This window comes from Harmonia axyridis, chromosome 1 (assembly GCF_914767665.1).
Source record: "Harmonia axyridis chromosome 1, icHarAxyr1.1, whole genome shotgun sequence".
Classification (NCBI taxonomy): domain Eukaryota; kingdom Metazoa; phylum Arthropoda; class Insecta; order Coleoptera; family Coccinellidae; genus Harmonia; species Harmonia axyridis.
In genome coordinates, this window is record NC_059501.1 from 46,509,404 (window position 1) to 46,523,938 (window position 14,535).

Here is a 14,535-nt window from a genome sequence, read left to right on the forward strand (position 1 = left end):
GACCACCACCTGCTACAATCTAGCAGGTTCACCAGTCGCCAAGCGCTAGTCTAATCAGCCGCGATAAAGCGAGACGCGAGAAGCGGCTCACCATGGCCGTACCCTAATACCGAAAGGAGCAGGTAGACTGTCATCGTCATGTGCCTCTTCCCCGGATAGTCGAATTTCTGACGCAATAAGATTTGATCAAATCGATCATTTTGTGATGCACTCAGAAGTAAAGAAAAAGAAGAGATGCGCTCGTAGCACTTGCAAGTCAATAATCAGGACAATGTGTTCAAAATGTAATGTTGGTCTATGTGTTGACTGTTTCATTCCTTTCCATTCTCAGTAAAGTTCATATTATGTTGTGATTAATTTGTAGAATAAATAAACTATAACAACAAATTGTTTTATAACAATATCGTCATGTACGAGTGTGTCCTCTTTTCGTAAAATCATTTTTACTTTGAAAAAAAAAGATATCCCAAAACACGTATCACAAGCGCCTAGTGTTGCCATATGGCAACAGCAGATTTTGAAAAAACCTGAATATCCGTAATATTTATTTTTTTCCCTCTTCTGAAAGCGTTTAAGACTAGCTGAAGGCCAAAAAAATCGCAGAAACGAGAAAAAAATAATTCCGGCGCTAATGGGTTAATATCATCTATGTCGCTCTCTTCTACAATGAGATTATAAAAGAATTGAAAATTTTGAGGGCTAACGTTACATTCTGTCTTTCCATGTTTGAGGGAAAAAGTGACTTAAGGGTCAAAGAGTAACCGAATTTTAATGATTTATCATTCTCGAACTGATGGAGCTTCCTTAAACATTCGAATGAAGCAATTTTTTCATCAGCTGTTGCATAATCTTGAAAACATAATTTAGCTTCCGGTTTAGAATTCAACCAATTATTCCTGATACATTTCAGCAAGTGTACCGAATCGAAAAGATAAAAGAGAGGTCTTGTTCTGTCAGAAGGGTGGCAATATACAATAGTGAGTTTTTATTATCGGCGAAGTTACTCATAGCTCTACTGTTAACTGCATTATTATCAGTGATAACACAGAATACTCTGAAACCGATTTCTTCTAATTTAATAATAATACACTTTATCAATTCAAAAATCATAAGGTGATCTAATTTAGATGTTGGACAAATATGAACAACTTCTTTAAAACTCGACGTTATACTAGATATCATGAAGACGAAGGCAGAATTAGCCAAATTCATATTATTATATGCAGTTCCAACAATATTTCCGCCTTTATAATCCAAATATGGTTTGATATGAATTTCATCTATTAATAAAAGAACGAATCGTTCATGGCCGTCCAATAATTTGAAAACGTTTTTCGCATAAACAAGGGTAATTTTTTTTTCTTCTGTCGTTGGATCAGTCGATAGGGAACGGCAAACAGATTTTATCGTATCCACATGAGGTAATTTGAGAACTCCAAAATTTCTTAAAAATTTGTAAGCATGTGGACTTATAGTGACGAGTATAGAAGCTAAAATCATTGTAATTTTTGAATACCGATATCGTTCCTTGGGAATTGTATGTAATTTCAATTGTTCTGAAACAAAATTCAACGCCTTTAAACAATCGTCATTTCCTAAATCTTCTGATGTCCTATTAGATATAAAAGATTCTATTAAATCCGACGTATGATTTAAAATTCTATCTTTCTGATTCTCTGTACACTCGGATGATGAGTTATTTTGATCTATTCTCCTCAATAACATGTCTTTTTCGTTGATATCATCAGATTTGAAGGGTGTACATTTGGATTCATCATTATGGAAGGATACTTTTATTTCCTCACCAAATAAAAATATTTCTACCTGCAAATTTGATTTAACTACAACACAATATGTAATTATAGGCCCTGGTGAATACTTGAGTTTGAATATTAAAACTTTTTCTTCGTCAACAATTTTGTTCCACAGCTTAGGCAGTTTAAAATTATTCAGAAAAGTTTCAAAATCTACATATGAATTCAACTTTCGATAATTTTCAAATTCTACTCTACTTCCGCTATAGCCTTTTCCAAATACTTTAGTTCGGTTCTTTCTAATTTTTCATCACGAGTTTTTCTAAACTTGATATTTTTCGATAGATATTTAGGACAATTAGAAAACAAAGTCGGAACAGCATCTGGTTTGAGTCTAGGGATTTTCAGAGTTACCGTTATTGTATGACCACTTCTTGAATCCGTCGCTGAAGTGGATTTAATTGAATTATCCTCCGCGAAATGCTTCTCACATACTTTGGTATGTAATGTGGGTTTTAAATTTTGCCTAGGAATGGCCGCTAACCACTTTTCAAGCAAGTATGTATTTGTAGGGAACTTAAAAGCGTGCACTTCCGGTCCATTTTGGTAATTTCCCCTGCACCCAGGAACACAACACATATAAGGCATTTTCTCAACACAGGTAGTACTAAAAAGTACTGTCCAATATCACGGAACACTAATTATTCACACAAATTTCACAACAGGTTGAATAACCTTGCTAACAAGTGTTGAAAAACTAACAAAACAAGTGAATATCACAGTTCAGTTTTGTCGACTGGGATAAAGGTAAAGCGTCCCTATCCCTAATGTGATGACCTGGGATGGGTGACGTCACAATATTTTCGAGTCGAGCACCGTGGACTTGTTTTCTAGGAGGTATTGGTTGAACTCGGTTGAACCGAGTTCAGTTCGGTGAAGGAAGGTTCAACTCGGCGGTCGACGCGAAGAGCATTCGTCTCGATTCCTCTGACGGCTCAAGTGTCTCATAATTCAAGTAATAATTATATCATAATCAAGTATATTTCTCATCTTTTTTATGAAATATGGAATGGGTACTCACGACAATAATTTTGAAAGTTATAAATCTCCTGAAAAATCATTATCATAGATAATTCACGAAGAAATCTTCTATTGAAACAAATCATTTTAATAAAAAATATAAACGTAATATGTATATCATATCTCTCAAAAATATATCATTTATCTAAAAATCAACAATGAACAAAATAAAATTTCTCTAACTAGGTATAGAAGAAATGTAAAAAATATAAAATTATTTCAAATGTTTTTTTGGTTATCTAAAGTATATGCATTCATAAATAATATTTGGTCAATTTTTTTTGGCGACAGTCTGTTTCTTTTTTGACTTTGAAAAAAAAATCCACGCCGCACTTTTTTTAGGAGCCATTGTTAATCTACTCCGCCTATAAAATATCTTCCTATCTACCTATCGACCGACGATCCAAACTCCAAACTGAATCCTTATTCCGAAAATGCTTCATCCCTCCATCTCTACCACCCAATCACACGATGGCTTGATTCGGTTTACGTCGTATAGTCGTAGATCGGCCAACTCGGGCCAGCCACAGCTCGAGTTGCAACGGGAACGAACGGGGATTCACGATTTACCGAATCGTATGGTTTCTTCCGAGTTGACTCGGATAAACGCAAATGTAAATCGAACTGACTCGTTGAGATTGCAAATCGAGTTAATCGAGTTGAACAGCTCGAGTTGCCCATCGCTAGCTATTACAGCAGAAGGAAAGTAGCTAGCACAATACTTGATATGTCGTTCGAAATCCTGCAAAATGGAGAAGTTTTCACTGCAAAGAAAACATATTCTCATTCATAGTTTTTCATTCATAAAACGATTGGAGAAATACTACTATTTCGCTCTCTTCAGAATATTTATATTCACCACCTCACCACACTCGTCAGTAAAACTCTTTGGCCACTCATATTAAGGCAAATATAATGCTATTTCGTAATTTATGGTAAAATTCGATGAGGATGCAGAAATGAATAAGATATAATTGGTTTTATGGAAAAGAGTGATAAATTCCTTGATAACTTCAAGAGAGAAGTCAAAAGGTTGCTTTTGGATGAAACTAAATATTCCATAGAAGAGTTCTTGTTAAGAAAAAAAATGTGATACCTAGTGATTGTTTTTATGGTGTATCGTGTTTGTTTGTATATTATTACCACTGTGATATTTTATATTTATTACTGTCGACACCATTTGTAATTTTTGTTGCAAATAAAGATCCATCTAATCTAATCTATCAAGAGATGTTAAATTGAATAATAACTACCAACATTTCGACCATGTGTTATATGACATTTTTTGTTGCAAATCACTTGTATAATCTCCCCTTGAAGTTAGGCCGTTGAATTGTATAGAATAAACCTCACAAGGCGGACTATGTGATGCCTATAGAAGATATATCCATACGTTAACATTATTTGTAACTCGTCAATATCTCTTACTCCTACAGCGCAGGTTTTATCTACGAATAAAACATGCGCAAGAGAAATTTATTTATTCGCATGTGAAAATACCGGCCCCTCAGTGGGCAAAGAAAGGGCCACAAATGTCACAGATCAGAACACATAAAAATTGTTCAATAGCCTTTGAAGACCTCTATGGGAAGTGCATATTACGTAACAAACAAATATTCTGGCCAATTTTTTCGAAAAATCCCAAAACACCCCAGAAATGTTTGTGCTTGCTGTAAATATAGTCAACGTTCTATACTCTAACATCTAAACTAATCTTGAACCATCAAATCTGTAAGCTTAGTATCAATGGTTGAAATTGTTTTTTTTTTCGCGTCAAGCTGTAACGTGAACTTGAATATTACAGCGTAATTTTCATCGTAGAACTGGTTGAGAAATTGCAGTTTTAAAAGATCATATACTTAAGAGAAATCCAATAGATGGCGCCAGTCATATACTGAGGGAAATCCCATAGATGGCGCAAGCGTCCGTTTTCTTTTATATATTTAATTTATAATTCATATTCTCTATTATATTTCTTCCTCTGATGAGGTTTTCTGATGTAAATAACATAATTTGTATTTATTGGTATAATTTTAGATAAGTTTTCTTCATTGTATATATTCATGAATTCTGTGCGTAACACTCTATGGTTAAAGTCCATGTTCTGGACGCATGAGAAATTCTAACCTTTTTTCTCGTTAACTCTTTCTCGTTCACTCTCTCGTTAACACGCTCTCGCAGTTTTATCTGTTGTGTCAGTTGTAAAACAGCGTAACCTACTCGGGGTTATGTTTTTAATAGTGTTCAAATAAACCGTTTAACCAGTGCACGACTTATTATTTTACACAGTCCATTATATCGAAAATATTTCCTTGCTCCTTCGAGCCGAATATTTCCACTGGATTTAGCCTTGAACAAAAAAGACAAAATAGAACCAAAGAACTACCGATCCATTAGCCTATTATCGGGAATAAGAAAAGAGATAGAAAAATTAATTCACAGAAGATTAATAGTTTTCGCACAAGACTAGAAAATAATTCCAGATCGCAAGTTTGGGTTTCGCGCAGAGCATTCAACGATTAACCACTGGTTCAACTCACAGAAAATATTAAGGAGCAAATGAACTATACAGACACTGGTTCAATATTTCTGGACATAGAAAAGCCATTTGATGAAATTTGGCATCAAGGTCTGATATACAGAATGAAGTTGATGAAATTTCCTACTAAACTTACGAGATTAATGAAATCGTACCTGGAAAATAGAATATTTAGAGTGAGTATTGATAGTACCAAGTCGATCAAAGAAATTGAAGCCGGAGTTCTGAAAGGATCGGTGATAGGACCGCTGTTCAACTTGTACATGGAAGACATACCGAAAATGAATAGGTGCAAGACATTCCAGTTTGCAGATGACACCACTATTTACTATCACAGTAGAATGCAGAAATCAATTACTAGGCACTTACAGATAAACCTAGACAAACTGATGGAAAGTTCAAGTAATGGAGATTCAAAGTCAATACAATGAAATCAGTTGAAATCTACTTCGGAGGAACAACGATAAAGAAAGAAATAGCAGGAAACGTCAAAATAGTTTCAAACGATATAATGGAAAAAGAAACAAAATATTTGGAGATAATTTCAGATGAATGAACTTCAACAAGCATATGGAAGAAAACAAAGGCAAGGCAAATGCACGGGAGTCTCTATTCACTGCTCAACCCAAAAAGCAGGGCCGTCGCTAGCCAAATTGCCGCCCTAGGCAAATACCCAATTTGCCGCCCTAACAGTCAACTCTTCAGAATGCAAAAAAATTATTTTGGGTTATCGGGGTCTTCTACCGAAATATGAAAAAGTTGAAGGCGACAGTTTGTAAAATTTTAATTATAATAACATAGAAAAAATATAAACAAAACCAACAAGTTCAAACTTGTACAAAAAATGAAAATCATTTTAGGATTGGTAAGGAACAATAATAGGAATACATAATATGAATGACTAGAACATAAAATATCTTTCCGGAAGAAATATTCAACGAATTATTCAAAAATTAACTTTCCGATCATTTGAATAAATCATCGAAAAGTTAATTAATTGAATGTCAAAATTGGCATTTAAGGATTGGTAAAAACAAATAATATACATGACGAGTATAAATACACAAATGTAAAGATAGAAATACATAATATAAATGACTAGAAGAAAAATATAAGTACAATATACATATAATGAGATAAGTTGATTAGTGATACAATTCGATTCGAATTCGAAACGTTTTTTTTGCCGATATTTCTAAGTACAAATTATGCTGTAAATTGTAAAGAATCAAAAATATGGAGTTTGCTACCAATATCTTTCATATTTCATAATAATATTCAATAAGGACCCGCTCTAGCGTTTCTGCCGCCCCGGCAAAAATACAAGTCGACACCCTTGTTCGGGGTGAGATTTTTTTATAAAAAGTTAGAAGGGTTTTATGGACTGAAAATGTATTGAGTGTAATGTGTAATTATTTCTTATGAATTCAAATTCAGATAACTTTGCAAAAAAGTATCTTATTTTGTATCTATATACTATTACAAAGTAAGTTTGATGGCTTGGTTAACATTATTTTAAAATATAATTGAATTATAGAATTTGAAATAACATTCCAATTTCCACTCAGCATTAAAAAATCAAGTTATTAATCCAACAAAAAACACGGTGAATGTAAAATAAAACTATTTAATACATTCTTTTAGGAATCTAGTAGATTCCTCGGAAAAAGTAGAAAATACCTTTCTCCAATATTTGCCGCCCCTCTAGAACAGGCTCTGCGGTCTCAGGTTCTTCTGCTGAGTTCCGACTTTATAAAACGCTTGAACATTTTGTTTTTTTATCTTTAAGATGATAGTGTGTAACAATCGGATGATACGGATGAACCATTATTTCAAATTCGAATGCGCCCACCCCCAAAACTAATTAATTTGATAAAAAATAATGTGTGAAATTCTTTGAAATTAAAAAAAAAGTATTCAACACTTTCTTCTTGGAATTCGGATTTCTGAAAAAAATTGAAAATGTCGCCCTCCAATATTTGCCGCCCCGGCAAAATGCCAATTAGCCAGCCTCCAGAGCGGACCCTGATTAATTATTTAATTAAGAAAAATTTCTTCAAGGAGCAATTGAAAGTTCCGGGCGAGGGAAGTATGAGAACGTTTTAGAAAAATATTATCTTGAAATTTTTGTTTTCTCTTTCGGCACCTTACATTTTGAACATGTGAATTTTTGTTCATAAAGTAGAATATCGTAACTGAATCTAAGCGCCCCAATTTTTCTCCAGGGGGCGCCTGGACAGTTTTGGGGCGCACTACTACCACCCCGGAAACGTACCTGAAAGAAACACGGATCATATCTCTTTGGGAACATTATACCTATTTTCAAATAAATGAATATGATTTTTTCTATTAAGTCTATCTCATCATCCGACGCTTCGAACGTAGATACTTCCCATTGCCGAAAAATGATAATAATAAGGAAATGATGAAAATAAAAAATTATAGAACTTACCTTCAGTAATCTACTTTGAAATCCTTAAATCCAAAGGCAAATCGAAAAATTCAGAATACAACACTCACTTTGCACATACAGTACGATCAAAAAAATATTGTTATATAATGGAACGTGGTATAAAATAAAATAAACTTCTCAGATATGTATTTCTTAGGAAGGATGAGATGGAAATGATGAAATGGAAACGTTTCTCGTATATTTTGCACTCATCTGGGGAATCAGCATTCTGGTTGAAGAATCCACTGGCTACCCTAATAAAGCAATAAAATTGAGCATTGTAGCAAAGATAAGGTCGACAAGCCTGATTAGTACATGTGTTTTTTAGCATCAATATCTCCTAAACAGTAAACAGCTGTGAGGGGGTTTACACGACATCTGGATATTTATGAGTTGTTGTGTATAATGCGGCACCTTTAATGGTTTAAATTGTCTGTATATTTTCGTGTTGTTTCTAACGGATTTAAATCTCATTTCTTACTTTGAATTTCTACACATATGATTTTTGTTGATCAAGATTGAAATGCCGCCCCAGAATTTTGCCGCCCTAGGCGGTCGCCTCCCCTGCCTACCCCCTAGCGACGGCCCTGCCAAAAAGTAAACTTTTCTTAGAAAACAAGCTGAAGATAATAAATACAGTGCTAATACCACGCATTACGTTTGCAGGAATAACATGGTATAATACGAAAGACAAATTAGTTACAAACCACACTAAATAAAGTAATCAGAACAGCGGTTTGTGCCAAGTAACCAACAAATCAGAGAAGAATTGAAACTATTGAAACAAACAAATAAAGAAGACAATAGAGACGCTTAAATCTCACGAGAATAGAGAATTAAAAAAGATAGTACAAATCCAAAACAAGAAAGACAGACAAGAGGACGTACCTCTTCCAAACAACCAAATAGAGGAAAATAGGCAGAAGGGAGAAAACTCTCCCATTTGAACAACAGTAGTAAATTGGAGAAATTAAATAGAGGCGTAGGGAAATAAATTCCATTCCTCAAACAAAGAGGAGATCTAAGACAACTAAGGAACTTGAAATTTTCAGGGTCGACTAAAATCTCGTAAGCCGTGGTAAAGTTTGCTACTGAGGTTCCCTGAAATTTGGTTTTCCTGATCATTTAAAAACTGCGAATTAAATCGAGATAAAATTGTGCATTTAGATATTGACATGCAGAATTTCATGTTGATCTCATTACTAGAACCAAAGGAATTTCAAGAAGAATAACGGAAAAGCTCTATAAATATTTCTGTGATAACATATCCGACCGGGTTGAGATTTCGAATGTAGAAATAAAATAATAATTTCAAGCTTCGTGCAAAATTTCGCGTTGATCGAGGTACTAGAACCATAGAAATTACAAGCAGATTATCCGAAAAAACCGATTAGATTACGTTGAAATTTAATGTTAAGAGGATCATTTCATCGGAACTCCCCTTCTAGGAAAGATAACTGACAATAATGAATAATGATAAATCACATCTCATATATACCAGTTCTGTGATCTCCAACGACGTATGCATGACGATTGATCTAAAGTCTACTTTGTGTGTTACTGATTTAGTCACAAATAAACATATTTATTATAACCATTTTTTTTAGGCCTAATGCTCGATTCTAATGATGAGTTATACAAGTGGTTCACACAGCAGGTTATGAGAAATCTCCATGTAGTTTTTACCATGAACCCATCTACTAATGGTCTAAAAGATAGAGCTGCAACATCGCCAGCTCTTTTCAATAGATGTGTTCTCAACTGGTTCGGGGACTGGTCAGATGGTGCTCTATATCAAGTTGGAAAGGAATTCACAAATAGACTCGATTTAGATAGACCTCAGTGGAGAGCACCAGATTACTTTCCAGCTGCTTGTACATTGATTAGTGCTACCCCATGTCATAGAGAAGCTGTTATCAATGCTTGTGTATACGTCCATCAAACTTTACATAAAGCTAATGCTCGCCTGGCAAAGAGAGGTAGTCGCACTATGGCTGTCACTCCAAGACATTACCTTGACTTTATCCATCATTTTGTGAAATTATATAATGAAAAGAGGTCAGATTTAGAAGAACAACAGCTCCATTTAAATGTTGGTCTTAGTAAAATTGCAGAAACTGTAGAGCAAGTAGAAGAGATGCAGAAGAGTTTGGCAGTTAAGAAACAAGTAAGTAGTTGTTGAAATTATCAATTGTTGTTTGCCTATAAATTTGTCAGACTTCTTTCGCATATCATTGAGATAATCACTACCCCTCTCTGAAATAGTTTCTTATCGTTTGAAATATCAATTGGACTGAGCTGGATTCTCAAGCTAGATGTCCTTATCCTAGACAGGGTAATTTATTTGCTTTGCCATATGAAAGATGTAATTTCAACAAAAAAACATTATGCGAATATATGTCCGATTTCAATAATACGGGGTGTAACATGAGTGACTGGCCATAGCCTAATGGTGAATACAAGTCATTCAGGCCTTTCTGAAAAGTAACTTATTTTGTATCCTGAGACTGTTAGTTTCAAAGATATAGGGTGATTCATGAAAATTGGCCAAAATTTATGATCTCCAAACTCGGGAATCAGCAGTCCGAATTTCTTCAAATTCTGTGGGTTTATTCATCTGCAACGCTTAAAAACAATTAATGTAATTTAAATATTTTCAGAGCATTACTCAGATTATTGAGTTTTTTCCTTTCAACTTCGAAATCTATGTTCTTCGCACATTCTAGAGTACTATCGTTATTCGTTATTGCCATGAAAAAATACATAATTCAGTCAAATGAATTCAATTTTTACTTTGAATAGCACACTTTTTCAAAAGAGTAGCAAATGAAAGATTTTATGTGTTATGTAACTTTTTTGGAATACAGTCCTATTTTTATTTCGTTTATGATAATATTTGATGTTTTCTGATGATGTTTTCGGATTTTATAGCTTTCTTTTTAACCCTCTTTTATTGTAAACGTTGTAAATCAGAAATTTATGCCAATTTTCATAAATCACCTCGTATCTCCAAAACTAACTTAGTATACAAAACAAGCTACTTTGTTGGAAGGACTGGATGACCTGCATTCACCACTAGGCTATGGCCAGTCACCCTGTATAAGGAAATTATTATCCCGACTTGAGCCTATACGCGTAAGATATCAGCTCGGTCGTGTCCGGTCCTTGTGATCCCCCTGGTTCTCGTTGAACTTCTTGTCCCCTTGCACGCGATCCTTGGACCTGTCCGTCGCTTCCTAGGAATTTTTTCACTGTCCTTGCAGTACCTAAAAGAACAACATTTTGCATTATATTACAAATATACTCACTAAGTCCTAGTTGCTTGATGTTTCTCTCGAGATTTTTGGGTACTATTCCTATTGTTGAGATGATAATTGGAATAGTTCTCGTTGATATATTCCCCACTGCCAATTGGAATAGTTCTCGTTGATATCATTTCCCACTGCCGCTTTATCTGAAATTCGAGGTCCCTATATTTTGAAATTTTTTCCACCTCTTTTTGACGCATGTTGTTGTTATTCGGTATTGCTACGTCGATGAGTATTTCTGTCTTTTGATGTTTATCGACTAGCAGTATATCTGGCCTGTTTTGAGAGACTGTTTTATCAGTCAAAACTGTACGATCCCAGTGCAGTTTATAGCGTTCGTGTTCCAGGATGATTTACGGTTGGCACTTTTTCAGAATGAATTAGTTTTAATTTGGTTGCTATTTCTTGGTGTAGTATCTTTCCTACTGCATCGTGTCTCTCTTTATATTCAGTTCCTGCAAACATTTGACATCTTTCCGTGATATGTTGTATTGTCTCATTCGTTGGACACCCATAACGGCATCGATCATCAGTAATAGTTCGATCCTTTATGTTATGCTTGCAGTAATTTCTCGTTGAGATCACTTGATCTTGGATGGCTAAAAGAAATCCATCCGTTTCTGGATACATCGCACCTGATTTGAGCCAATAGTTGGACGCTTCAATGTCGACATGATCCTGGTTCACTTCGTTGAAATGTCGTCCATGTAGGGGCTTTTCTCTCCATCTTTGCAGTTCTTCTTGGATTGTCTGGTGGTTGTATAACAATTGCTCCTTGTGCAGTTGTGAAGTTGTTGATTCGTCTGCTTCACACAGTATGTTCTAGATCTCTGACGTACCTGGTTTGTCTTTGAAATATGTTCGTAAGCATTCAATTTGCCAATGGCAAGTTCCATGATGTCTAGCAGACCTCTGCCTCCTTTATTTCTCGGCAGTGTCGTCCTCTCAATGCTACTTTTCGGATGATGGTTGTGTGCTTTTGTCATCATTGGCTTGCTGAGCGTATTAGCGGTATCATTCTGAGAGTCTCATATTGTGGCGTGCTCTCCGACGAATTTGTTATGGAATCCGGAATTTTGCAGGGATCACCACTATCAGCACTATTATTCCTTGTTTTTATTAACGATATTGGAAGGGTGATCAGATTTAGCATGTTCTTGCTGTTTGCTGACGATTTAAAGTTATTCAGGCAAGTCTCTTCTTCTGTTGATTGTGAGCTTTTACAACGGGATCTCGATGAATTGATGAACTGGTGCTTAGAAAACCACATGGAGTTCAATATTAACAAGTGCCAGGTGATGAGGTTTGGAAGACTAAAATCTCCCTGCAAGTTTGATTATCATTTGAGGCAGGAATCTCTTATAAGCACAAATGTAATTAAAGATTTAGGAGTCTATTTCGATTCAAAAATGAGTTTTATCCCTCACATCCAATTCATCACTAATAAGGCTTTCAAAATGCTGGGTTTTGTTAAGAGATCAATGCAGGAATTCAATGATGTGAATGTATTGAAAACAGTTTACTGCTCGAATGTAAGGAGTATTTTAGAGTATTCAGCAGTGGTATGGGCGCCCTACTATGCTGTTCATAGGCAAAGTATTGAAAGGGTACAGAGGAAATTTCTGAAGTGGGTATCATTCAAAACTGGGATGTCAATGTCATCCAAAAATTATAATCAAGAGATAATCGGACTACGATTTTTAGATTTGCGAAGAGATAACTTTAGCATTGTGCTTATTTTCAAACTTATCAATAACCTCATCGATTGTAATTATTTAATGAGCAGAATAAATCTCAACTGTAGTCCAGCGCTCCTTAGAACTCGAGAGGTTTTTCACATTAGCTTTGCACCAACAAATTATAGTGTCCACAGCCCATTATCTAGAGCTCTTCGCCTAGCTAACAAATGTCAGGCTGATATATTTTTAGTATCTATATTCACCCTGAAGAAGCACTTCGAATCCCAAGCTCTTACTAACCCGCTGGCATCTCAGATCTGATTTTGCCTATTGCACAAAATTAATGAAAACATTTTTGATAGTGTATATTTCTGAAAATTTAACTTTGTGAATGAGTTCTTGTGATACTTATGTGCTTTTTTATCTATGTCCTTATATATTATAATGAAGATTGTTTTTGTTAAAATTTTTCATCAATGTAAAATGGCTTTGCCGTCTGATCAAATGAATAAATAAATAAATCAAGGTTCTCATTTTGCGTTGCAAGTTTTCTATATCCGTTTTGCTCCATGGAATTATACCGAAAGAGTATGTTATAGAATTGAACATGCATATGTATTGATAGCTCTCGTCATGTTCTTGATCTTGAAGTTTGTTTTTAAAATTTCATTGCTTCTATCTCCTGTCCATTGGAGAGAGCGATCGGTTCATCTTGGATTTTTCCACACACCACGCTAAGAGTACGACATCCATGTATAGCAAATGATTGAGTGGAATAGTATTTCTATTTCCTTTGACATTGAAACCTTTTTCAGTAGCATCCAGTTGTTAAGAAAGGGGGTTCTGCGCCAAGCAGAACAAAAAGGGACTCAATGAATCTCCTTGAAAACTTCCCGTTTTTATTGGAATCTCTTTAGTAGTTATGTTCGCCGTAGAGAGTTCGATATTCGTTCCCCAGTTGCACATTGCATACTTCAGAAAGTTTATTGTAATTGGATCGATCTTGTATATTTCCAAGGTGTTTGTCAGCCACCCATGTGGAATAGAGTCGAAGGCCTTCTTATAGTCAAAATATGTCATAAAAAGATTTCTGTGTTTTTTGAATGCTTGGTTGCATATGATGGAATCTATTATTCGATTCTAGTGCATTCTTGGAACATCCTTTCTGCTGTGCTGTGATCATAGATAAACTAGTTCTCTAGATGCCCAACGCGCCTACAAAGGACTGGTTCAACATACATCAGCGGTCCCAAGCGTCTTGACGCTGGTACTAAAAGGTTTCGCGGGAATTTCAAATGGAATTCCATTCATGCTTGCATTTGTAAATGAGAGTTAGAGCCAGTTTGAAATTTCAGTGTGTGATATCGAACAGCGATATCAAACACTTCATGCTTCATTTCATAAAGGAATTACTTTCTATCAGAATGCACACTTATTTATTTTGTATCCACACAATTATTTTGGAAATTGTTTTTAAATTTCTTGAAATATTCTGTTCGGTTTCTTCAAATCTTCGATGATTTTCATTTTATGCAAATATAATATCATATAACAATAACAGTGTAAACTGTAAATGAATATTTTAGGTTAGAACATAGATTATTCAAACTGCTGTGTATAAATTTGCAACACTTGAAATTTGAGGGTCAAACTTAAAACCACAGACTAGTAGTCTTTCACAGATTAATATTATTTATTTAAGAATGTAAGGTTAAATGACAAT

The 14,535-nt window shown here is 34.9% G+C and overlaps 1 protein-coding gene across 1 annotated transcript in view; it reads left to right on the plus strand.

Annotated features, from left to right (window-relative positions):
• LOC123675346 (dynein heavy chain, cytoplasmic) overlaps positions 1-14,535 on the plus strand; it is a 263,591-nt gene that overhangs the window by 169,447 nt on the left and 79,609 nt on the right. Inside the window, exon 27 of the mRNA XM_045610709.1 lies at positions 9,433-9,992. Coding sequence (XP_045466665.1) covers positions 9,433-9,992 — 560 coding nt within the window. The remainder of the gene's footprint in view (positions 1-9,432; positions 9,993-14,535) is intronic.